This window comes from Oratosquilla oratoria, chromosome 30 (genome assembly GCF_046742065.1).
Source record: "Oratosquilla oratoria isolate Oo_2021 chromosome 30, ASM4674206v1, whole genome shotgun sequence".
Lineage (NCBI taxonomy): Eukaryota > Metazoa > Arthropoda > Malacostraca > Stomatopoda > Squillidae > Oratosquilla > Oratosquilla oratoria.
This window is the reverse complement of record NC_134806.1, coordinates 48,836,010-48,860,009: the sequence shown is the minus strand read 5'-3', so window position 1 is coordinate 48,860,009 and position 24,000 is coordinate 48,836,010. Positions and strand designations below refer to the sequence as shown.

The window sequence follows — 24,000 nt, the reverse complement described above, 5'->3', positions numbered from 1 at the left end:
AGATACAAATGTTTACTACTAAATGGTAAAATCTTCTTGTAAGGTTATTTGTATTTCTATGCTAAAAAGTTGTGTATTTGCAGGAATTATGAAGCCTTTGCAAAGACCATTTTGCAATTATATTTGCTGCTATATACTACAGCTCTCTTCTAGAATTGTTCTACTTCTTGTTAAAGTGATAAATCTATGATGATTACTTTTACGATTACGATTTATGCTTGTTGCTAAATATTACAGTATTTTGAAAATTTGTGTGTCGTTTATTTTTGTGACGACAACTTTCTGTATTTTCAGGATTCTATAAAGCCGGAGTGACAGAGCCTAGAGGAAGATTACCTGAAACGCACCCATGCTGGAAAAACGTAGAATACAGACGAAAAGTAGACGGTGAAGTCAAGGAAGTCGTAATCAAGTTCAAATCCATCTGGTGAGCTCCCCTTCTTTGTGGTACTGAACAATCTTCTTCCGTAATATCATCAAGTCTAGGGAATCACCTAATTCGTTGAAAAATATATACATATGTTATTTTAGCACCTGTAAAATATTTGCTATAAATCTATTTATACACCAAAGGCCTCGTTCCCTTTATGATGAGATAGCCAGCCAAGTGAAGCTCCCACTCCCATACAATATCTCCCTCTCATCTCCGCAACTATAGAAATTCCCATAAAGATTTTGATGAATGTTTCTATGTTGATATAAGTGACTGCAATTAAGATCATAAGAACGTTACATTGGAAGAGTGGAAGAGACCAATAGGTCTACATTAGGCAGTTCCATATCTATCACCACCTGACAACCCTATCCATAAAGCTATTTAATATCCTCATAAAACGATCAATAGTTTCAGCGCTTATTACATAGTTACAGAGTCTATTCCATTCTTTAACTAAACCAGTTCTTGTGTGTCTCCCTCATAAACTTAAACTTGTTCAATCTAAATCCATTACTACGAGTCCTATTATGTTGTTTTGATATGATGACCTTACTTGCATTACCCCCGTTAAACCCCTTGATACATTTGAATACCTCTATTAGATCACCCCGCACTTTTTGTCTTTCCAGAGAGTGTAAGTTAAGGTGTCTAGGCCTGTCTTCGCATGGTAAATTGCTAAACCCTTGCATCATTTTGGTCATTCTCCATTGTAATGATTTCAGTGAATCGATATTCATTCTATAGAACGGATACCAAAACTGTTCCGTATATTCAAGAATGGAACTAACTGTCGCCATATAATGTTTAATGGTTACCTCTGCACTTTCGTTTTAAATTTGTTTTAAAATTCTTGAAGAAGCGTTAATCCTGTTCCTGGCACTATTCATGTTTTCATGTGTTTCAGTTCGGGAATCACTAACACTCCCAAGTCCTTTTCGCATTCTGTTTTCTTTAATATGGCGTTATCTAAGCTATAATTGTTGGCTGGGTTGTGTAATTAATACGTTTAACACACTGCAATTTGAGATATTGAAGTCCATTTGCCATTTCACAGACAATGCAAACAATTTCGTATAAGATTCTGCTTTAGTATCACAGCAACTTCCCCCGGCTTGATATAGCGTTGCTGTAATTGGTAGATTGTCAGAAACATGTATACACAATAACCCGGCAGTTGAAAAAAATCTAAATTCGTTCCAACTGTATTCATATTCTTCATCACATTAGCGAGCTGGCTACCGAGAAGGTGTTGTAAAGACAACGGTTGGATCCAGAATGCTTTATTAGCCAAAGTACAGGATACTTATACAAATCTACTGACTCAAGCGGTGCATGACTGAGCCAATCACGTCCGAGGCGTGAGCCAATCAGGAGCGGCGTATGAGGATAGGTTGATAGGCCGCGGTCTCTTACCTACTCACCTCCGTTCAGTCGACATGCTTCCTGACCCGACCTGACCTGACCTCGTGCTGTCACCAACACGCTCGTGTACACCGCAACTGAATGACCTTAACCTCATGTAGACGGCAGACACTTCACAATACTCCTGCCTCAAAAATGGTGTCGACTTGGCTGAGCAAGTGGGCGGTCTGCCTTTGATAACTGAACTGGGACCATGGGGGGAGAGGGTTATCGTCGTCTTGGAGATATGCTGGCTTGAGGAAATCCGTCGACACCCAGTCATCTGCGCCCTTGATTCTCAGGCCTTTTCCTTTCGTTGAACCACTTCAAAGGGAACTGAGTACGGCGGAGTGAGCGGCAGCGATCTGGCGTATTTTCTGGGGACGACGTACTTCGATGATTGTAGATCCTTGGGGAAAGTATCGCGGTTTGCTGGTTTATAGGTCTATCTGCAAGGACTGACTTTTCCGCCGATGTGTTTCAGCCGACTGAGATCTTCGTTAGAGGGTATGTTGGTTAAAAAAAAAGAAAAAAAAAATGTAATAACAAGATATTTCCCTATGTATGTTTTTTTTTCAGGGATTCTGTGGTCAATGAAGACGTAAAGCAATGCCTTCGACTCCCATCATTTAATAACTGGCAATGGGATGATGGGGAGATACTTCTTCTTCTGCAACATATGTAAGTTGTTGTTTTTTTCTCTTTCAAACATTAATAGCGAAATTAATCTCTTCGTTCCTATGATGCGCTTGCAGATTTTATTCCAGTCAAATATAGCGCAATTATATTCAGACGAGAGTTACACCGAAGAGAAAATGTCGCTTGTTGGCTTCGGGTTTCCTCTCACTTGAATAAAATATTCAAACATTTGTAATCCTTGGACATTCTGTAAAATGACCAAAAACTGTGATTCTTTCGCAAAATGCCCTAATATTGAAGATCATTTTACAAACTGACCACTGTTTCGGTATTTTTTTTTTTTTTTTTTTTTTTTCAAAATTACCGTCTGCGGTATTGGCTGCATATTATTGTGCCGTTAAAACCTGCTATGTATCAGGCAGCTGATACTTTAGGGTCTATATGGGGCCCCCTATGGACCACAGCCACACATCATTTTTGTCTGTGGTAGAGGAAATATCTATCCACAGAGAAATTATGATACTTTATTATACTGCGATTGTCCCTCCGTTATGCTGCCCCCCCCCTCTCACTCTTGTTACTGTCCTGTACATTTTCTCTGCCATATACGCTAGTTGACCGAGTCCATAAAACCATGGATCATGCCATTCCTCCAAATAACTTCCTGACATGACCCGCCAGTGTCATATACTATACTGCCATTTTATCAATGCCTCAGTGTCCTCCCCACATGCATAAATCATCCAATAATCCCCCAAATACACACATGGACCTTGTTCGTGATTCAAAAGACCTGAAATCCCTGCGGTCTCACCTCACTACGAAGTGATTCGAAGTCTGCAGCCAAAACTTCCAAAAACTCTGACCCTATCTTTGCTAATGAGATATGTGTATACTTACTCACAACTTTAACAAGAAGAGTTTACCCCTTAAAAATGGATATTCGTTTAACAAAAAAAAACTGGAAGAATATCATGTTTCATTAGACCGTTATACACTCACAGATTAAGCAGGACTTAGTTTGTCCTAACTGCCATACAGGCAGTTCCAGCAAGGTGGATGTCCCCTAAAAAAGTCACCAAGGTGTTAATACACTTTTTTGCTGATTTGCAGGTATCTGGAACTTGGTTTCATGACCAAGTTCAGTATTGAGACTGAAGTCCTCCGCAACTTCCTGTGCACCGTCTACCATCACTACAACCAAGTCCCTTTCCATAACTTCCAGCATGCCTTCTGTGTTACTCAGATGGTAAGTCTAGAGGAGTAATTCTCAACATAGAGAGGGTCACTTAGATGGCTAGTCCTCCTGGAGTGATTCTCAACTTGGGGTTCCGTCTAGTAAATTTAGAGGAGCATCTATAATCGGTTAGTATCTACACAGGTTTTCGATGGTGTCAACCGTAAAAAGACAAGCACTGTTTGGCCGATACCAGAAGATTTTATTTATTTGCTGTAAAGTACGGAAGCTCCAGAAAGAGAATTTTGATAAAGTAGATCTATGAGTAAACAGATTGAAAAAAAAAACTGATCTTGAGCAAATAGCCAGGTGGCAGCCATGATAAACAGAACAGGAGCTCTGTCCTTATCGAAGGGATATTACACAGCTTAATCAAACACCATGGTAACAGTCAGAGTAAAAGGGTAAGCACCACAAGGCACGGAAGGTCCTATAGCTAGCACTTAACCTGAAATCTTAGAAAATAAGCTATATATTGATCAAGTAATACTAATTTTTACGTTACTAAATGAGATTCATGTACTCGTTTCGACAGTTTGAATAAGTGATTCTCCCTATAGGATTCGAACCCTAAGCCTTGCACTCTTGAATCTAGGACAGTACCAGTGAGGTGTGGATGGAAGAGGAAATGGGGTGGGAGATGTGGGTCTTTGTAAGCGTATATGGGCCTGGTAGTGAGGAAAATATAGGAGAAAGGGAGGCTTTTGGATATATTTCAATGGGTGCTTAGAGAATTTTGGAAGGAATGTCAATGCAATGGTATTGGGAGAGATCACTCCTAGAGTATGGAATGAACCAGTAGATGGAGTGGTTGGGGAAGTTTGGAATGCCAAGTAATAATCATAGTGGAGAATTAATGATGGAGATGTGTTTAGAAAGAGAGTTGATGATAGCTAACAGTCCTTAAAAAGAATCAAGCATAAGTACACATGGGAGAGGATGTTGGATGGAAGGGTGATTGACAAAACATTAGTAGACTGTGTTGTGGTATCCAGAAGAGTTCTGGTAATGGCTAGAGGACTGGAAGTGTTTGAAAAAAAAAATGGAGAAAAGCGGGAGGTGAGCCAGTTGTTGTTTGCTGTCGACACTGTGCTGGTGGAAGGGTCAGAGGAGGGATTAATGGAGCTAGTGACGGAGACTGGGAAGGTATGCGATAGGAGAAAGTTGAAGGTAAATGTGGAGAAAAATAAGGGGATGACATGTACAAGGAGAGAGGATGGTAGCGAGTAGGAATTAAGTCTTACAGGATAGAAACGAGAGGAAGTGAATAGCTTTGGGTATTTGGGGTTGCATATAGCAGGAAACCGGGGTCGGAGTTAAATTGTAGATTGAAAGAAGCAAGTAAATGTCTTGGGGAATTAAAAAGTGCCATGAGAAGTAGACAACTGGGTGCAAAGAGGAGATTATATGAAGGGGTGAGTGTGCCGACGACACTGCACGGGGCGAAGACTTGGAATTTACGAGAGGGAGAGACGAAAAGTTTAAATGTGCTTGAGATGAAATGGCTGAGAAGTATGGTAGGAATTACAAGATTGGATAGAGTGAGAAGTGAGGAGGTGAGGAGGAGAATGGGGTTGGAAAGGAGATGGTAGATAGGGCTGATGAAAGAGTATTAAGATGGTTTAGACACATGAAAAACAATGAGTGAAGAATGATTATTAAAAGAGGTGGGGTAGACAGAGGTGGATAGAATGAACTTGAAGGGACGACCAAAGATGAAATGGATGGATGGGATGAAAGGGGCGTTGAGCAAAAGGAGAATGTCTGTTGATCAAGGAAGGGAGAAGGCAGGAGATAGGGATGAATGGAGAATGACTGTGCATAGATGACATTGCGATGCAAGGAAGGGGGCGGGGTATGGGGGGAGTAAGGAAGGATTGTGTGCGAATGATATTCTGACGCAGCCCGAAGATAGGACGGAGAAGGGGTCGCCGATTAAATGAAGCGGCCTTGTTGTGGATGTGCTGTGTCTTGCTGCATTGCCTCTGACCCGGCCAACGGGCAGGAGACAGAGATGACCCTTCATCCACGAGGAATTAAGATGAAAGGGTAGCAAGGGTGTTGGGTGGGAGTGGAATGGGTGGGAATGAAATGAGTGAGGGTTGGTGTCTTTTGACTTGGCTACTTCCCGAATAAAGGGGGAAGTGTCCTGGGTATATAGATAGGAATAGTGACATTTCTAAGGATCCTAGCTCCCGCCTACTACCCAGCTGCTTCATCCACACAGCGACCCTCTCTCTTCATCCCTTCACGACGAGGCAAAATCTCTTGTGGCCGCAACAAATTATAGTTTATTCACAACTATTCTCCACTCACAACTACACCTTTGTCATATCCCTTCTCTGCGCAGCAGACACTTGCTTTCTTTCTCAAAGTCCCCTTTACCCCATCCATCCATCTCATTATCGGTCTCCCCTCAAGTGCACTCCATGCACATCTGCGTTCCACACTCTTTTTGCAAGTCTTTCCTCACTCATTCTTCCGATGTGTCCAAAACATCCCAATACTATTTCATCAACCCTATCTGCGAGTTCCCTTTCCACTTCTGCTCTCCTCCTCACCTCCTCATTTCTCACCTTATTCGTCCTCTCAACCCACACCACACTTCTTAAACACTTTATCTCAAGTACATCTAGATTTTTCCTTTCTCCTTCCCTTAAATTCCAATTCTCCGCCCCATATAGTGTCGTAGGCACAATCACCTCTTCATATATTCTTCCCTTGGCATCACCTATTTCTCACGACACTTTCCATTCCCCCAGTACATTTATTTCCTCCCCTCACTCTATGAATTGCCTCCACGCCAATTCTTCTATTCCCTACATGTGACCCTAAACACTATAAACTATCCACTTCATCTAACCTCTCTCCTTTAAGACTTACCTCCAAATTACTGCCACCTTGTACACTTAACAACACTGCTTTTACTCACTTCACTTTCAACTGCCTCCTATCACATACTTTTCCAAACCGTCACTAACTGCCTTAGGCCTTACTCTGACTGACCCAGCCACAAGCGCAATGTCATCAGCAAACAACAACTGGCTCACCTCTCGCTTCCCTTCTCTCTCCATAACCATCTCCAATCCTCTGCCCATCACCCTCGCATTTACCTCCGATACACCCCAACCATGTGCACGTTGAACAAATAGATTCTAAATTTTACTCTTTACTTTGCAGAAGAGTTTTTGTCCACAGAAACCTTTAGTACAAAATACTTAATTACCTCCTCTTACTACGTTTTCCCGCGTGTCAGCTACCACTTGATCCAGGAAGTGGAAACCAAGCAATTCATCAGAAATGGGAACGAAGTTGTAGTGCTTAAGTACTTCGTAGTAAAATCACCATATATCATAGGGTCATCTTCTCATCCCTCCTCGCTTGTAAAAACCATGTAATTTGAACCAAAGTGTTCATAGGAAACATATATGATGCCGTAGTGTCTAATTCTTTGGCAAGTCTGATGGACCAATTTGGGCTCCATTCATTACGTTACATGAAATTTATCGCCAATAGGAATAAATATTTGTATATCTAACCTGTATATCATCAAGTGCTTGGAATTTGAAATTTGAATTATTATTGTTTATTCTGATGCCCAAATCCTGTTATCTTAGATGTATGGTATGACGTGGAAGTGTGATCTCCTAAGACGACTTGGTGATCTTGAGGTTCTCATTCTCCTGACTTCGTGTGTCTGCCATGACCTAGACCATCCAGGATTCAACAACATTTACCAGGTAATGCATTACGATGGATGCTGAAGAAGTATCAGGGTAATTGTATTTTAAATATATATATATATATATATATATACATATATACACATATATATACATATATATATACACATCTATACATATATATACATATGCATATATATACATATATATACATATATATATATACATCTATACATATATATATATATATATATATATATATATATATATATACATATACATACATATATAGATATAGACATATAGATATAGATATATATGTATATACATATGTATATATATATTTATATATATATATATATATATATATATTCTCTCTTGATGGAGCAATCGGTTAAGTCCCTAGCACTTGCCATGCGCTAGCCAGGGTTCGAGTCCTTGGTCGTACTGCGTTTCAATTTCTGCATGTTGACCTCCATCGGGTCTCCCGATGTTGATGGCTTACAATTAAAGTGCATTGTGGTTGAATATATATATATATATATATATGTGTGTGTGTGTGTGTGTGTGTGTGTGTGTGTGTGTGTGTGTGTGTGTGTGTGTGTGTGTGTGTGTGTGTGTGTGTGTGTGTGTGTGTGTAAAGGGCTAGCCATTTGGAAAGCTTGTAAGAAGCACAACCAATTGAGGAAACAATAGGTCTAGCGGGGTTGTACATTTATGAGTCTTAATGAGACCATACATATGTTGCAAAGGAGGACTAATTGAAATGAATTTCTGTAAGAGGTCTCTATTATCATGAAGTAGTTCTTTTAACTTCTTATTATAATTACTATTAAATGCTTCTGTAGGATTTTTGTTAAGAAGTGTGTAACCATTGTTATAATCTAATAAATCAATACTTACACACTTCTTAACAAAAATCCTACAGAAGCATTGAATAGTAATTGTAATAAGAAGTTAAAAGAAGTACTTCATGAGAATAGAGACCTCTTACAGAAATTCATTTCAATTAGTTCCCCTTTGCCACATATGTATGGTCTCATTAAGACTCATAAATATAAGTATTGTTATCATTTGATAAATCAATACTTACACACTAGTTACTATCCTTAGCCCTTTAGTAGGTACAATTTCTTCTTCTCATGTTACAAACACTTCTGATTTAATAGACAAACTCCATGATATACCAAATTATAAGTTTACATTGGTTAGTTTTGATATAGTTAGTTTATTCACGAAAGTTCCCATATAAGATTTATTATTTTACCTTCAAGATGAACTTAATAAACATGTTCTTCCATTGCCATCATCTACATTGATTGAACTAATTAAGGTATGTGTTAAAGATTGTAAGTTTCAATTCAATGGTAATTTCTATTCCCAAAAATTCGGCATGAGTATGGGAAACCCTTTATCCCCAGTTTTAAGTAATTTATACATGGAATTTTTCGAAACTAGAATATTACACAAAATCTTCCCCCCTAACATCCCTTGGCCTAGATATATTGATGACATTTTATGTCTTTGGCCAGAGGATAAAAATGTCCATGATTTTTTAACTAAATTAAATACCCTTGTTAATTCTATTAAATTTACTTTAGAAATTGAGAAATATTGTACCTTACCTTTCTTAGATTGCACTATCCTACGTCATGACAATAGCCTTAGATTTAAAGTATATCGTAAACCAACCAATGTAAGCTCATATATCCATTATTATTATTCTCATCCAAATAGTATTAAACGTTCAGTTTTTTCTTCAATGTTTCTAAGAGCTTTTCGTATTTGTAGTCCTGAATTTATTGATGACGAAATCAGAAATGTTTTTAACATTGGGCTAGAATTAAAATACCCTAAGCAATTCCTTAATATTGCTTACAATTTTGCAAGGAAATAATTTTTAACTCCTCAGCCTAAATCACCTTTTAGTTATCATAATGTTTTAATTTTGCCATTTCAAGAAAAAAATTTAAGTGTCACAGAATTATTAAAAAGATTTAACGTAAAGGTAGTTTTTAAAAATGATAGTACAGTAAAACATAAGCTCATCAACAACAGTATTGAAATTAAAAAAGGATGCACTTATGAAATTCTTGGCAAAATGTGTAATCAATATTACATAGGTCAAACTGCCAAACCCTTAAACATTAGAATTGAACAACACAAGAAAAATGTTAGGGATGGCAATAATTCTAGTGGAATATTCAAGCATATTGAATTAGATAATCATCCAGTTGATTGGGGTAATGCCCAAGCAATCTATTATACCAACAACATAATAGCAAGAAACTTAATAGAGTGTAGTTTGATCCATACCACCAGTGATCAAAATACCAACCTACACAAGGGCTTATATAAACTTGATAATTTTATGTCAAGAAATAAGCAAAATAATATTAGGTAAAATATAACCCTGCGACTGTGACCTAATGTCGCCCTACCATCTTTAGTGGACACATTGACCATTGCGACTATGACCTGATGTCGCCCCACCATCATTAGTGTACTGACATTGATCTTCCGCCTTCCAGGGGGTAATTGTCCGCTACCCTTATTCAAACTGTCCTTGTTCCTTTTTCCATGTATATATAATCTATGCATTTCTATTACAATGTACTTTTTGCACTGAAGATGTAATATATATATTCTTGTATTCTTTTTTCATTTCTATGTACCCTGAGGATGTCTGAATAGACGAAAGCGCTTGGTCATCAGTTTATGTTTTTCCTTGGTGGTTTTTCCGCATATATATGTATATTTATATACATACAGTATATATATAGTATATATATATATATATACATATATATATATATACATATATATGTATATATATATATTGCAGATCGATGTTTGGAATCGTTAGGAAACAAGATTTTTGGTATTTCCTGTCGCAGCATTCCTCAAAATGCATTGGCGCGACATCTCGGGGATGGGCAACTACATTGTTTACACAAATCAATTCAATCGAGTGTGTGCCATCCCTCACACATAAACACCAGGATATGGTGCCTTCAAGTGAAACTGACTGCATTACACACATTCCTTGTAATTGTAAGGTCTGCACAGTGGCATTCCAAACTAAGTATTGATAACACAAGAAATGACGCACAGTAAAATCTGATAATATTTTGTATTAATGCTCATCAGAAATAGGCAAGAATAAGCAAACGAATAATTTGTAAATTTTCCTATGTATTGCCAGATCAACGCTAAAACGGAATTGGCGTTAAGATACAACGACATATCGCCACTAGAGAACCACCATTGCTCCATCGCCTTCACCATTCTAGAAAATCACGACTGCAATATTTTCAGGTTTGTTATATGTATTGTATGTGTGAGTGTTCATAATTTATATATTTATCTCTTTATATACGATTTCACTGTATTGACATTATAACATTTGCATGATATTTTTCCAGGTTTGACTGCATAGGCCTATTGGAAACTGGAACTTATTCTCTTTATCAAATATTTTTTTCGTTTTGTATCAAATTAGTAAGAGGTAACCATCTCGCTTTACTCTGGGAGAAATAAGTATTTACTCTAGCAAACGTGGAAAAATTATTCTCTACAATTTTAAACCTATACTGGCTAAGGTTTCCCCTAAGATAAAGAAAATACCTATTGTTGCCAGAAAATATATTTTAAAGGCGCAATTTTTATTGTAATAGACAATAAATGGACTCTTGGATGTCAGCAATCCTTGAGTTTAGCGTAATTACTTTTGCACTGAATGACCGGTTTGTTTTCCTTTTTGTCGACTGAGGCAGAAACCTGAGCCAGGAGGACTACCGCAAGATCCGCGAAGGCATGATCCGCTCCATCTTAGCCACGGACATGGCGAGGCATAATGAGATCCTGCAGGAGTTCAAAGACATCTCCCCCAACTTCGACTTTGACAACAAAGCCCACACGAACCTGGTCAGTACAGCATCAATAGAGAAGAAGGGGAGGGATGTGAGATGAGGTTAATGAGGTTTGGGACAGTAGGGCAGAGGTGGAAGTTTTTTTTTTCTTTTCTTTTTTTCTCTCTCTCTCTCTTTTGCACGACAGTAAGAAGTTGATTCATGTGGGCCTCGACACAAACTCGCGGACTGATGGAAAGTGTTGGTCTATATTTTCATTTTGTGAATATACTCAGATGTACTGTAGTCGTGCTGAGAACGCTCAGTGTTTAGAAAGTTCATGATGTTTATTCTTTTAAAATGTTATATTGAATGGTCAATATTAACTTAAAATATCGCTGAGGAATGGTAGATAGTACCTGTTAAGAAAGTTGATGAGAATATCTCATTACTGTGATATGATATTGATGACAAGAAATTTTTAAACATATTGAGAAGTGGCAAATTCTTTCTCTCCTACAAAGAAAACAAAGAGTAAACTTACAAATGAAAATAATTTATGAAAATCAAGATCCAAACCAACGTTTAGAGCAATCCAATTTCAAGCAGGAAGCCTCATCCTGTATGAGAAGAAAGATCAGAAGACTGAAAAAAAGATGAAAGTGGTAAATATCAAGAAAGGTTCTACTGAGTCAAATAAAATAATGACATATTTGCTGTGACTTTGTAATAAATGGGGCCAATGCAAGTAGAATTCATTTGGAGTACCAAATAGATATTAAGGTAAACTAGAAAGGGATAATAAACGTGACAGAAATAAAATCATTACGAATCTCAGTCAACTCGAACAAACAGTAGAGAGCTTACGAGAATCGATAGTTAATATTCTAGTGACATAAATGTAGGCAAAATCAACCAATCAATATGTAGCCCTAGGTCTCTCTTACAGGGGGCCCACGGCTCCCAGGTAGCCCGTAATAGTCACCGGGTTGGTCCGTAAGTCACTCAAGGAAGAAAGATCACGTTGTCTAGGTAAGGCTAGGGTGGGTGGGGCAGTGTAAGATGTATTCTATTTCTTCTGTTTGATAATTGCATCCAGGTCATCTTGTTTCTATGGCCAGGCTTACTCAATGTTGTCATTGTTTTAATGCTTGGCAGTGAACTGGATGCAGCTGTGTTAATGCGCTTCTCTCTTTATTTCAATATACAGAATGTTTTTTATGCAATGGGGTTGCCAGAGGTTGCCAATAAATTATCTGTTTTATTCTGTATAAAAAAAAGAAACTGAATTGAGCTGTAATGTTTGGTCAAAGAGTTAACACTATCATAGTGATTCTTTTGAAATGTTTACCTAAAATTCGTTCGTGTACCAGAATTTTTCGAGTGATCGCCCACTAGGCTCCCTTAAAGACATTGACAGATTGGAAAAAGTACAACGGCGAGCCACAAAACTGATTCCAAATATCAAAACTAACCCATACAAAAATCGAAATAGAGTTTATTGGGGAAAACAGAGCAGTGTATAGCAATAATGTACAGCAATATGTCATTGTAAGACAAAATATCATATTAGGGTACAATGTCGGTAGAGGACGAAACATTACATTAGGATGTAATGTCAAAGGACAAAATATCACAATGGGATGTAATAATAGTGGAGGACAAAATATCAAGATGGGATATAATGATAGTGGAGGACAAAATATCACGATGGTATGCAATGATAGTGGAGAACAAAATATCATGGTAGGATATAATGTCAGTGGATGCCGGGCAGAATGTCCGTGATGGTGCAAATGTCCATGAGGCATTGAATGTCAACGAAGAACTAAATGTCAATATAGAGCAAGGTGTCAATAAAGAACGAAATTATTATGTAAGGCATGATGTTGAAATACAAAACGTGTCAAAAAGAAATAATCACGAGTTTCTTAATTCCATGTACTTTAATGCTCATAGTATTAGGAATAAATTCCAAGAAATCCAAGCATATGTCAAAAGCGAAAATCTCGATATGATAGGAATAACCGAGACATGGTTAAATGGTAAAGAGTTTGAAGCTGAATTTAGTATTGCGGGATTTAAACACTTTCATCAGGATACAAACCACAAGAAGGGTAAGGGTGTTCTGTTGTACGTTAAAAGCAATGTTCATACCTGTTTTTTAGAGAAAGTAAAACAGGATGCATATGTTTGTGGGTAGAATTAACCCAAGCAAATGGAAAAAAAATTAATGTAGGTGTAATAAAGAGGTCAAAAACATTATCTTTAGCAGACGACAAACTTGTTTCAAGAACTGTCTAGTTTCTGCAACCGGGACTTATTGATAATAGGTGATTTCAATTTTACTGACCTTGATTGGATGACCCTTGAACATGACCATATAGGTGGACGCTTGATAAATTTTCTCGGTGACAATTACTTAGTTCAGCATGTAAAAGACCCCACAAGATATGGAAATTTACCCGATCTATTGATCACTAGCCGTGAAAGCATGATAACCGACGTAGAAGTTGGTGAAATTATTGCAAATAGCGATCACAACTTAAATTCAAACTGCTAAAAAAAATAGAATAGATACTTGTGTATCTAAAATACCCGATTTTAGTAAAGCTCAGTTCATAGGACTACGTCAGGAGCTTCAGCTTACAGATTGGAAGGCAAAATTAAACGAAAGACCTGTAGATCAGATGTGGGAAATGTTTCAAAATACGCTTACTAAGATGATTCATACTTACATCCCGTTTAAAGACAGATGCCCCCCAAATCAGGCTCGTCCAAAATGGCTTGACAAAGAAACTGAAAAAAGTATTGCTAAAAAGAGACAGGCTTGTAAGAAAAACAAGTGATAATACAGAGATTTAAAAAGACAATAGAAAAAGAAAACGACAATACGAAATGAATATCGCTGATAAATACAAAGAGAATCCCAAAGAATTCTATAGTTACATTAGAGATAAAAAGGTTATTAGGAATCATATTGGCCCACTATTATCTGCTGACGGTCAACTTGAGTATTCAAACGAAGGAATGTGTGATATTTTAAACAACTATTTTAGCTCAGTATTTGTGAACGAAACACCTCAGAGTGACATACAAACTGAAACCTGTGAAAAATCTTGAGTGAATTTACTCACTATGGTAGATGTAACAAAAGAAAAAAAATCAAAGGTGCATAGAGAAACACAAAATTGATAAAAACAATGGGGCCTGACGTTTGGCATCCAAGAATCTTAAAGGAAATGAAAAATGAGATTGTTGTTCCATTGAAAATTATTAAAAAAAAAAACATCATATCCGGAGATGTTCCAAGAGAATGGAATTAACAACATCAAAATTGACAAAAAAAAATTACACTGGATGAGAATCCGACAAGAAATAATGGTCTCAAACTGTCAGGAAATAGATTTAATTTGGAAGTGGGTAGAAACAACTTTGCCAACCGTATAGTTAATGAATGGAATAAACTTCCTGCAGAGGCAGTGCAATATAGTTCAGTTCGAAGTTTTAAGATTCGTTTAGATAAACACCTAAGCAAGATGCTGTAATAACTTCCATTTGTTTCATATTATTTGCTTATTTGTTTGTTATTATTTGTCTGCTTATTATTATTAATTTATTGATAGATGTGTGTGTGTGTGTGTGTGTGTGTGTGTGTGTGTGTGTGTGTGTGTGTGTGTGTGTGTGTGTGTGTGTGTGTGTGTGTGTGTGTGTGTGTGTGTGTGTGTGTGTGTGTGTAACATCTTTTCAACCACAATTCACTTTTAATTCCGTGCCATCGCACTCGAGACTGAGAAGCTCGGTGGAGGTTCATATTGGATATTGAAACGTGGTCGAGCCGAGGACTCGAACTCAGCTCGGACGTGACAAAGTGTCCCTGACTAAAATCATTACGCTATCAAGAGAGATTGTATGTGTGTGTGTGTGTGTGTGTGTGTGTGTGTGTGTGTGTATGAGTGTGTGTGTGTATGTGTGTGTGCGCGTGTATATATATATATATATATATATATATATATATGTATATATATATATATATATATATACATATACATATATGATTGAAGGTGGAAAAAGAAGTCACGGGTCTAGTTCCGAGTTCCTGATTTTATTCCTGACCGGTCAGGAATAAACTCAGGATCTCGGAACTAGACCCGTGACTTCTTTTTCCACCTTCAATTAACTTGTCACAATGTACCAGCATATATATATACATACTACCCCCGTTTTTGTCATGGGGGCAAACTATGAAAAAATGGGGCTTCATTGATTCTTTGGCAATGTTGCACGGATTCACTCAACAGTGCCTCCTGATCTCGTCCCGCAGCTCGGGATGGTTCTAATCAAAGTGGCGGACATCAGCAACGAGGCGAGACCATTGGACATCGCAGAGCCCTGGCTCGAGTGTCTCTTGCAGGTGCGTGTATGCCTCTGTAAGGAACTTTTCTTCAACTGTACCCTTGCTAGAATTTAAATTGGAATAGCTGTTTCGACCAAGTGTCAACTGCAGCAACTACCATCAGGGTATTGGCCCCGTCTACACAAAGATTCATGGAGGTTTGGATTAGACAAAGAGTTTAGGAAACCCGGTGTTTTAATGTTTTTTCAATATGAGTTGCCTGTTTCTTTTTTTTTCTCATTATTAGTCTCGAGCCACAATATATATTTATTGTAAAAAATGTGACAAGATGGTGACAAGTTTTAGCACATTTTATTTAAGCTCATTGTACTTAGTTGAAAACAATTGAAAAGGAAAATGCCTTCATTTGAGAATATATCCAATGTATTATGAATCATGACATCTTGCGTCCTTGTATAGGCATGCATGTATGTGTAAATCCAATTTGCCATTTCATCTGGTCCATGCGATTTTCTGACATCGAGATTACTCAAGTGATTCATTATTTCTTTCCTTGTTACTTCTATCTCTTCCATAGGGGGGGCTTTCTCCTCCCACTCGACATTTCTAAGTTGTATGTTCTCTCTTGTTCATAATTTCTGCCATTTCCATTTCCTCTGTGTATTCAACTCCTTGTCGTAGTTTCTCTAATTCTTGTTTGTTTTTCACTTTGTTGTTTACAAATCTATAGAATAGATTTGGTTGATCTTTACATTTTCTATGACATCTTTTTCGCATTTTCTCTTTTCTTCTCTGCGCACTTGTACATATTTATTTCTATAACAAGTATATATTTTCCATTTTTCAGGTCTTTTGTCTATCTTCCATTTTATACAAGCTTTATCACTTTTGTCTTTTCACTCACTACATCTTTTGTTGTACCAACACTTTACATATCCTTTTTCTTGTTTTTGTCTTGGAACATATTTTTCCACTCCTTCTTTATAAATTTTTGTCAAAATTTTCCATTTTTCTTCTACTGTTGTTTCCTCCTTGTGTATCCTTTCCTAGTCTGCTTTTTTAAAGAATTATCTTGTTTTATAAAAAAGAATCCATACATCAATCACCCATTTCTATATTGTTTCTTTTTTCCATATATTTTTCCTCATCTAGCTCCAGTTCATCTAATATGTGGCCACTTTTACTTATTGGTGCCTTACATTCAATCTTGTTCACTATTTCAGGGTCTGATGTGATTATTAGGTCCAGTCTCGATAGTTCTTCCTCATTTCTATACCTAGTATTCTCTTGTATCCATTGCGTCATTGTTCGTTCTATAATCATATCAAGTAATACATTTCCCCAGAGGTCCTCTCCCCCTTTCGCTGTCATCTCTTCCCAGCAGATTTCTTTACAATTAAAGTCACCCATTATAACTATTCTTCCTCCATCTTCCATTATCTTATTTAGTGTTATCCTTGTGTCTTCTAACATATTCTTGTGTTCTCTCTCTTCCCACGAAGCCGTTTTAGGAGGCACATAATTTACCACAAACTTCCTGCTCTTCTTGTCCCTGTCCTCTATTTCCATCATAATCATCTCTACTCTATTCTTTCCGTATGTAACATTCCTCACATTTATATCCTTCTTAGTCAGGAACATAACCCCACCCCCTTGTTTTATTTCTCTGTTTCTAATCCAATAATTATATACACCATGTCCTACACTTTTGGGTGGTAATGGACCTTTCAATTTTGTCTCCACAATTCCCATTATGTCAGGTTCTTTTTCCCTCAGGTAATCATTCAGTTCATTCAAGCCTGTTATTAAGCCATCTATATTTGTGTAAGACACTTTCAATTTTCTGTTACCTCAATCCTGTTTTTTTTTCCTCCCGTTTTTCTCTGCTATAAACCATTTCCTCACTTTCATATCTGCTACTCTCCAATAGAATTTCTCTTTGTCTGACTGTTCTGTTCTCGTTTTTTTTTTTCCTTAGCTTCTATTCTTTTTGTTTTCTCTTCCTCTCTTTCCTCTTTATTCATCTCTCTTTTTATCCATACCTGTTTATACTGGTCATTCTTTGCCAGTTTCCCTGTTTTTGATAAGATATTCTCTGTTGTCGTTTGTGAACTGAATTTAACCTTAATTGGTCTGGTCTTGTCTATATTGTATTTCCCTAAACTATATATTTCTTCAATTTCTTTCCCTATTTCTTGATCATCTTGAACTATTTTGATACCCTGTTTACTTTTTCTTCTCCTCCTTTACTCTTGTGGTCCTATTTGCATTATGCTTCTCTTCCATTCCTAATATGATTATACATTTCTTTTTATCTGCTAAGTCTCTTATCATATTCTCCTTCTCTCTCATCACTTTAATAACTGTGTCCTTAGTTTGTTCTTTCATCTGTTGTTTCACTATATCTCTAAATTCAATTTTGTTATTCTCTTGGACTTTTCTCCACCCACTTACCTCTTTTGCTATGGACTCTTTATTCTCTTTGTTATTCTTCTTTAATTCCTCATTCTCATCCTTTACTTCTCTTAACTGTCTTTTTAATTCTTCTATTTCTTTAGTTAGGGTTGGATTCTCCTTCTTTAGTTCTTCCAGTTTATCAACTCTTTGAGTAACCAGTGCTAATTGGCTAAACCTAACCTCCCATGCTTCGTTCATTTTTGTTGGTTTCTCTTCTAGATTTACTTGTCGAAGGAGGTTGTCATCTCCTCCCTCATGAAATCCATAGAAGTAATTATCTACTCTTTCCATTGAGCTGTTGTTATCTATATTTCTACTTTTAATACCTCTGCTCACCTGTTCGACCTCCTCCGTGTGATCTGCGCACCTTTTGTTTACACTCCTTCTAACATCCGGAGCTCGTTCGTCCCCTATTTTATTCCCCCAAGGCATTTACTTTCATATGTGTATGTATATGAACATGTATATATAAATGTATGCAAGAGTGACCACTGGGAAAGAAAAATAAACTAAGCAGAGCGCTTTCGTGTATTACGAATATTATATACTATATTATATACGAAAGCGCTCTGCTCCGTTTAGTTTTCTTCTCCTACGGTCACTCTTGCATAACTGACAACAAGTTAACAAATTTTCTTATTAGCATATATATGTATATGTTTTAGTACATGTATATGCAAAATTACAACAGGAGGATAGAAATTTGAAGACAGTAAGTACTTTTGTATAATTACATCCTCAGACGTATTTTGTCTGAGGGTTTAATTATACGATAGTACTTACTGTCTCTAAGTTTCTTTTCTCCGGTGGTATTTTTACATACTTTGTTTCACAGTGATGAGCCCTGCGTATATGTATATGTTACTCATGTATGTGATTCACCTTGGTCCTGGACCCCACGATAGACTCATTGACAGGTTTAAAGCTAAGAGCTCTAAAGCCCTCCGGTATTAGCTCAAAGAACAGTGGCGGCTAGCAGTAATGTGATACTTTTCGAGTCATGAGTGTGGGCTTGTCTCGGTGTCTGTAGTACCCTCGACACTTATCGCTACACTAACAAACGGTATATATGCATATGTGCATGTATATATGCATATATACTTCCATCATCTTCAATTTTCAATCTATCTATTCCCCTTTTTTCATATAACTGTGATACCGTTTCCTTTTATATCTGTTACTTCTATATGAAAATACTATTCCTAGATAAACCCAGTATGCTGTTAAATCACCTAATTTTGTTGATCCTCATCCTTCAGGAGTTCTTCAACCAGAGCGACCTCGAAAAGCTTGAGGGTCTTCCAGTAACGCCCTTCATGGACCGCGAAAAGGTGACGAAGCCCTCGTCGCAGTGCGCCTTCATCGGATTCGTTCTCCTTCCGCTCTTCGAGGCTCTTGGGGAAGTTCTTCACGAACTGGAGGTGAGGAGTATTGATTCTTGAGGGTTTTTTTCTCTCTCTCATTATGCGCCTTTGTTGGGATTAGTAGTGTCGGCCTCCCTCGGGGTATGGAGGCTAATCAGGAAATAATTCTTGGGCCTGGTTGCATGAGCGCGATTCCATGTTATGTCCGCCATGAAGATAAGTCGTTGTTAAGGGAATCCTCCGAAGCTCCAACTGCTTGGTTTGCTAACTAAAGGCTAGGCCGGCCATGGATTTTGGTCTTATAACATTCTTGGAGGTTCTTGATTGTTCTTCATGAACTTGAGGTAAGAGCACTAATCTTTTTTTTTTTTTTTTTTTTTTTTATCTTGAGGTTCTTTTGGGGAATATCTTCGAGTTTAAGAAAAGATCAATATTCGAACATTCATTTTCCTCCTACTTTCAGTAGTTTTGTCTTCCTGCTTCTGTCTGTGGTTCTTGGAAAACTTCTCGATTTGAAGGAATGAAAGCAGATTTTTCTCTTTTCTTTTCTAATTATTTCCTTCTCCCTCTTGCGGACCCTTAATTAACCTCGTCTTCTCAAGATTTTTCAGGCTTTTAGGGAAACTTTTTTTTTCATCTTCTTTCCTTCTTTTTTTACGAACTGTTAGTAAGAACATTGGAGATAAGTCTCTGCGGTCCAGGGTGCTTTCGTCGATTTTGTTAAAACCCTTCGAGTGCTCAGTCGTCGTGGCAATGTGCGGACACCTCCCTGTAAGCCTATTTCGCACATGTGTAGATCATCACCCTGTGCGATATGTTGTTACAGGGGACAGCTAGATGTCTGCAACGGAAGCCATATTGTCGTTATTCAAATGGAGGTTGGAAGTACGAGTACATTTGCTATTGTGTTTGCGAATTTTGATGATTAATATTATATCAACTTGATACTTGGTATCTTTATAATTACTTTTGTCGATTAATTTGTAATATTAGGTTCTTTAGGGAAGAAGGAATCAAATGAAGACATTGTATTAAATGTAGATACTTTGCAGTAAGTGAAATGCGCCAAAAATGGTGAGTTTGGAAAAGAAATATATACTAATAATAAAAATTAAACCATTTCAAAGGCGACACATTTTAAAAATGGTACATGTCTGTAAGTCCTCCGAGGTCGTAAGTTCTCCGAAACAGTAAACCTTTCGAGACTGTAAGTTCTCCGAGGGTGCAAGTCCTCCGAGGGTGCCAGTCCCCCGAGGGTGCAAGTCCTCCGAGGGTGCAAGCCCTCCAAAGTTGTAAGCCCTTCGAGGCTGCAAGCGCCTCCGAGGTCGTAAGTCCTACGAGGGTGCAAGTCCTCTGAAGTTGCAAGTCCTACGAGGTTGTATAATAAGTCCTCCAAGGTAATAAGTCCCCCAAGGTAATAAGTCCTCCAAGGTAATAAGTCCTCTAAGGTAACAAGTCCTCCAAGGTAAGAAGTCCCCTTAGGTAACAAGTACTCCAAGGTAACAAGTCCTCCAAGGTAACAAGTCCTCAAAGGTCGGAAATCCTCAAAGGTCGCAAGTCCTCAAAGGTCGCAAGTCCTCAGTGGTCGCAAGTCTTCAGTGGTCGCAAGTCATCAGTGGTCGCAAGTCCTCAGTGGTCGTAAGTCCTCAGTGGTCGCAAACCCTCAGTGGTTGCCATGTTCCCTTGAACTGACCAGGAAAAAATGTCCCTTGGGTTCGGCCTCGGGGCGGAACCCCAACACGGGATCCCCAGCACGGGATCCCTATCGTAGTATTAGAGCGCGGAGCGCTGCGGTCGTAGGCCGCTGTTTGTGCAGCCAAGCCCCCGGCGAAGCCCGCGGCTTGTAGTTTTATAAAAAGATTCTTCTTACTGTGGCATGTTATAATTGTCTCACCTCAAGAATGTGACTTTCCTTTGTTAAAGTTATCATCATGGAAGTTATTCAAACAAGTTCTCCAACCGTGATGTTCTTCATGAGGATAGAAACGCCGGTATGCTACATTGCATAACAGCCACACTTTTTTCAGACTTTTCAATAACTTACGAGTATATCAGCAGCTAATTAGATGTCAAAGTGCTGTAAGGTGGATTTCTATGCTTAAGGCCAGTGGATCAATTGTAGAATCTCAACACTTCACCCCAACCTATTCAGCGCATGCGCTGATCAGTGGGGGTCTAGTCTAGGGTGCTCCGCCGTCGCTCTGCGCCGTCACTCATTCATCGTCGCTATTATTATTAATTATTGTAATAATAATAATGGTGATATTAATAACAGTAATGATAATAATGACAATGAATAATTAAATAGATAATCGTGCAAATATATTCTGTTGCATTAAAAAAGTACTTCTAAAGAGTGTGAGTCTTTGGAAGATGAGAAGGGAAGAATACTGAAGTGGAGCGATCACGCCTGGTGTAGTACTACAATTAATATGTTAAAGATATGTCTACTGCAATGCTATGAGTTCTCTTGCAATTACAAGGGAGCAATATCTTTAAGTAAAGCTTACTGTTCATCAATGAGGCGACTAAAACATCTAATTAGTATTTGAATAACGGAATGTTTGACCTAGTTTTTTTCTTTCTTTTTTTTTACAGGATCTCATCATTCAACCAGTACGGGAAGCCCTTGAGCACTATCGTCGTCTAAACGAAGCTTCAAAGAAGCCCTCTGACACACCTGCAGTAGCAGCCGTCGAGGACATAAACATTAAGGAACAGAAGAAAGACGAAATCATATCCAATTCGATGGACAAGAAGTGTAGCCGCCAGTCTTCAATCGACATTTCCCGCAAGCCCGTCCAGAAGACGGAGAGTTCGAACAGCATTCGATCTCGGGCGTCCTCGAGGGCTTCGTTTCACCAGAGGTCTATCATGAATGCCGAGAGCGAGACCGATCTGGACGGCAGTGTAACGGAGACCGAGGTGGACGTCAGCGAAAGAACGTCGAAATTCAAGATTTCGACTGATGTTCACAAGCCTCTCTCGCGCCGGAGCAGCAGTGAAAGGCGGAGTAGTTATGAGCGAACAGTGTCACCAAAAGCTCTCGAGGAACGATTGAACACCCACAAAGAAAGCGAGCTCGAGCACGAGAATGACACAACTCCGCCTCCCTCGGTGAAAAGCCAAAAGGAAACTTCGATCTTTTCCCGTTTTCGATTTTTCTCGGAGCGCCTCGCAATGACGAGCTCCTCCGCCATCGAAAAGGAGCACAATTCCAACGGGTCCACCTCTGGGGGCACGGGCGAGGTCAAACCCAACGCTAAAGGCAAGCAAGGGAGTGGTATCCACAGTGTTTTGAGGAGGAGCCGAAGTAAGAGCGAGCCTGGTAAAGGAAGATCCCACAGAACATTTCTCATAACGAGACCCAAAATGTGTTTCGGCAGTGCAGAAACCAAAAACAGTGACCAGGTGCTTGTTTCTAAACGTTTAACTGACGTAGATAACAAATATAAATCTATCGATTCCGGAGGAGACTTTATCTCCCCAGCAGACTTGAAAAGTTCTACCTCCTATGAAATCCTAGACCCCAAGATGCGAAATATTGTCCGCGCGGACCCTCATCCGTCCCCTACGCTTTCGGAAAAGTGCGTTCAAAGTCCCAACTCAATCCTGCAGCACAAAAAGTACAGCCTTTCCCTAGATATGCTTCCACGGAAGAACTACCGCGCTAGGAAGGATTTCAGAGCCGCCTGTCAGACATGTAACGACACTCCTGAACACTCGTGCCATGACCTTCTTGAATCCTCATCCTTATCCACTGGCCAGAAGAGGGACAGGAACGTTTCAGCTTTAATATCTCAGGAAAAAGATCAAAGGCAGTCTCTTCTGGCGAGTTTTGGAGCGTCCAAAAGTAGCGGCGGCAACAAATCCGTGGATCAAGTTCCCCTCGTCCTGCAAGAGTCACCGAGGTATAATAAAAAACGCCACGACTTGACCCGATCGCTTATATTTAAGTCGTTTTCTTTCAGGAGAAGGTGTCCGGGCAAAGACGAACTGGAGAAGAACGACCTCGACCAGGGTCGTGCTGGTGGCAAAGAGAAAACCGAGAAACCTTCCTGATATGTCAGGAAATGTGTATTTAACTGCACGCCTTGTTTAATCATCCACGACTCATAGTTATGTACATTGTGATAAACTGTTGTAGTGGTCATCGCGATAACCTCTCACCGTATCACGTGTACCCTATGTCCAACAGAATTTTAGTATTTTTTGAGTCTTCCAGGTGGAGATATCGCAAATGGAAGAAAGTTCTTCTGACTATAAAACAAAAATATAGGGAAAACCCGACTACCATATTTTGTACGGGAGAAAGTGCTCTTGCACCGAAGTTGGTGGAGCAACAGGCCAAAGATTTAATGAACGCATGAAGTGCTCTCCCAAGGACCACCACCTACCTAATGACAGTATTTTTCTTCAATACAAACTGGAGATACCTTCAAAATATATTATATTTATAATGAAAAATAAATTATGTTTTGTATGTTTGTAGGAGTTGCTGAATGAAAATAATATCAAGTTCTGAGCAAAACTATATTTATGAATAGACGTATGTACAATAAGATAATGTTAACA

At 38.5% G+C, this 24,000-nt stretch overlaps 1 protein-coding gene across 8 annotated transcripts in view; it reads left to right on the top strand.

Moving 5' to 3' along the window:
• LOC143041178 (high affinity cGMP-specific 3',5'-cyclic phosphodiesterase 9A-like) overlaps positions 1-24,000 on the top strand; it is a 467,704-nt gene that overhangs the window by 443,568 nt on the left and 136 nt on the right. For all 8 annotated transcript variants that reach the window (XM_076213009.1, XM_076213007.1, XM_076213006.1 and 5 more), the window contains 9 exons: positions 295-427; positions 2,417-2,518; positions 3,590-3,725; positions 7,331-7,453; positions 10,602-10,714; positions 11,173-11,323; positions 15,572-15,661; positions 19,321-19,482; positions 22,024-24,000. The exon at positions 22,024-24,000 is cut by the window's right edge and continues 136 nt beyond it. In XM_076213009.1, the coding sequence (XP_076069124.1) occupies positions 295-427; positions 2,417-2,518; positions 3,590-3,725; positions 7,331-7,453; positions 10,602-10,714; positions 11,173-11,323; positions 15,572-15,661; positions 19,321-19,482; positions 22,024-23,487 (2,474 nt within the window). In that variant the 3' untranslated portion in view covers positions 23,488-24,000. The remainder of the gene's footprint in view (positions 1-294; positions 428-2,416; positions 2,519-3,589; positions 3,726-7,330; positions 7,454-10,601; positions 10,715-11,172; positions 11,324-15,571; positions 15,662-19,320; positions 19,483-22,023) is intronic.